Source organism: Drosophila mauritiana, unplaced genomic scaffold (genome assembly GCF_004382145.1).
Source record: "Drosophila mauritiana strain mau12 unplaced genomic scaffold, ASM438214v1 Y_36, whole genome shotgun sequence".
NCBI lineage: Eukaryota > Metazoa > Arthropoda > Insecta > Diptera > Drosophilidae > Drosophila > Drosophila mauritiana.
The window spans coordinates 385296-387688 of NW_022881582.1; the positions used below are offsets into that span (position 1 = coordinate 385296).

Below are 2393 nucleotides of genomic sequence, written 5' to 3' on the forward strand. Positions count from 1 at the left end.
ATCACTTCTGTGTATGTGACAAAATTGTTAAATTATGATAATCGATTATAACGCGCACAAATTAAATTGCCATACAACTATATGTATGTAATTATATTATGCATGTATGTATGTACATACAACTCAATGCATATATGTATGTACATATGTATATATACAAATTATGTTTTTTTTTTTTTTTTTTTTTTTTTTGTTTTATACGTATCATTTATTTTAATAACGTTATTTAAATAAATGCAAGACCGCCAGGCCTCCATACATAAATTACAAAAAGAATATCAGATCTCACAATACGAATGGCATGGTACCTTAAATCCATACACACAAAAATTGTATAAATAGAAAAGAATTACGTTAATAACTAATAAGTACAACGGAATTGTGTGGAAGATGTGGTCCAATCTTCACTTTGTGTTATTTTTATCAGACTCCGTATGTCTCACAGAATGTGGGAACCTTGCGTTCCACCAACTCAACTCTTGTCTTTTTACATGCTCATAACTGCTATTTGATTTAGGCTAGCTTCTGCTACGATCTTTTACGCGACTTATGCGATGGTCGATCCTGAGGCAGTTTAAACTCAAGGGGATCGTAGTCCTCATACGCGAGCTTTCGCTCTGGCGCCGACTCAGGTAACTTGTTGATTTTCTGCAGTCGTGCAAGAACAATCTGCAAATGCCGACCGATATAGTCCTCGGCGGGTGCCAAGCGTTGGGCGTACTGCAGGCATGCAGCTGCCTTGGCCAGCCGCTTACGTTCCACGAACACCACGCAGAGGTTGTGCAAGCCCTGAGTGTTGTGGGGATCGTAGTGAAGTATGCTGCGGTAGCACTTCTCCGCCTCGTCCAGATTCTTCATGTGATTAATGTAGATGTCGCCCAGCAGGATCAGGCCTTTAACATGCGACGGATGATGTCGTATCAGTTGATTCAGAAATGGCACCTCATCCAAGGGCCGTTTTGTATCGGCCAGTAGCAGAGCCAGATTAAAAGTGGTTGAGTGTTCCCGCGTTGTTCAAAAAACTTCTCTCGGCCGGTAGCGGTGGTTAGACGTTTGCGTCGGTAGAGTCTTCTTCTGAAGATTACGTTGGAGGGCTTGACTTCGCCCCCTTAGGTTTATTGACTAGCCTTGTGGCGTAGCAATGTGAATAATAAGTACAGTTATTATTTGAGACTGTAAGCCGGAGCACGTTCTGATTTATTTCGATGCAAAACTGAGACTAAAGAGATAACAAAACATAGAGCTAAGTTTTCCAAAACGGCAACAAGACGAGTCGGCAAAGCCGACTCAGCATTCCCTGCAGCGCGAAGCAACACTCCGAACAAGAAGTGTCAGCCTTCCGTTGCCGGACGTTCTTTGCGCAGAGCGCTGAACTCAATTCTGGCGCGTCAGCATTCTATACGTAGAGCTACTTAGTTGCTATGAATTATTATGTTAAGAGTTGTTAACTTACACATGTATTATTCTCGACTTTTTATTTTATCTTGTTATAAACAACCAAAGACCTATCCATTTCAATGCTATTTTGTGTCTGGGCCCATAACCTATTTATAAATATTATTGTGAAATACAATTATAAAATATTGTGAGACTAGCATGAAATAAATAGGCATGTGTTTGTTTTCTTTATTTATGACTCTTTATTGTAAGAACAACTGCACACTGTCGCTTTCGTAAATCGACTGACGCTGCGTTGATCATAGGCACACATGCAAGGACACAAAGCGAAGCGTTCGAGTTCCCGCGTATTACGCACGACTTTTTGCTGCGCTGCGCGATTTTCGACATATACGAGTCTGGTCAGCCGTAAACAGCTAAATTGGCAATTAATCAGATCTGCTGCATCAGATAAGACAGCATTGCCAACCTTTCGCGGTGGTCGAGCTGGTAAGTCTGGCTTTGCCAGATCAGCGGTGCGATCAGCATTCGGCCGCGCGCTCGTTGAACGTGAAATTCGAATTCAAATTCAAGTTTGAATTAATTAATTTGAACTAAAATTTTGAAATCAAAATCAAGAACTGCAACTAGTTCTAATTCCCACGGAGCGCTGGTGACCAAAAAGCCATAGTCCCCCTATTATATCAGATGGACAGAAAAGGGGGGCAGTGCCCCCGACCCCAACGACACGTTTAGGAGGAGTGGATATCGAGGTCCTCTATAAGAGGAGTCGGAACCCCAATCCAGGTTGCGGGAAGTGAGTAAGCAGGCCCCCGCCGCCGAAAACTAGCGACTGCAGTGCAGCTGTGGATGTGGAGACTCTGGCCCCTACAGCCTCCACGACTGCCACAAGCCAAAAGACGATGGACTTCATCAGCGTTCCGGCTCAAAGGGCAGGAGCGAAGTCCTAATCAGGATCGGCGCATCGCTCGCCAGAACTGACCACGACGCTCCAG

At 43.5% G+C, this 2393-nt stretch overlaps 1 protein-coding gene across 1 annotated transcript; it reads right to left on the reverse strand.

The window, feature by feature from the left end:
- Positions 1–407: 407 nt before the first annotated feature.
- On the reverse strand, positions 408–987 carry LOC117150149 (protein O-mannosyl-transferase Tmtc3-like; the record flags this gene model as incomplete). The annotated part of the gene is made up of 1 exon (XM_033316951.1): positions 408–987. A coding segment is annotated over one exon (459 nt), but the record flags the coding sequence as incomplete, so codon positions are not given.
- Positions 988–2393: the final 1406 nt, after the last annotated feature.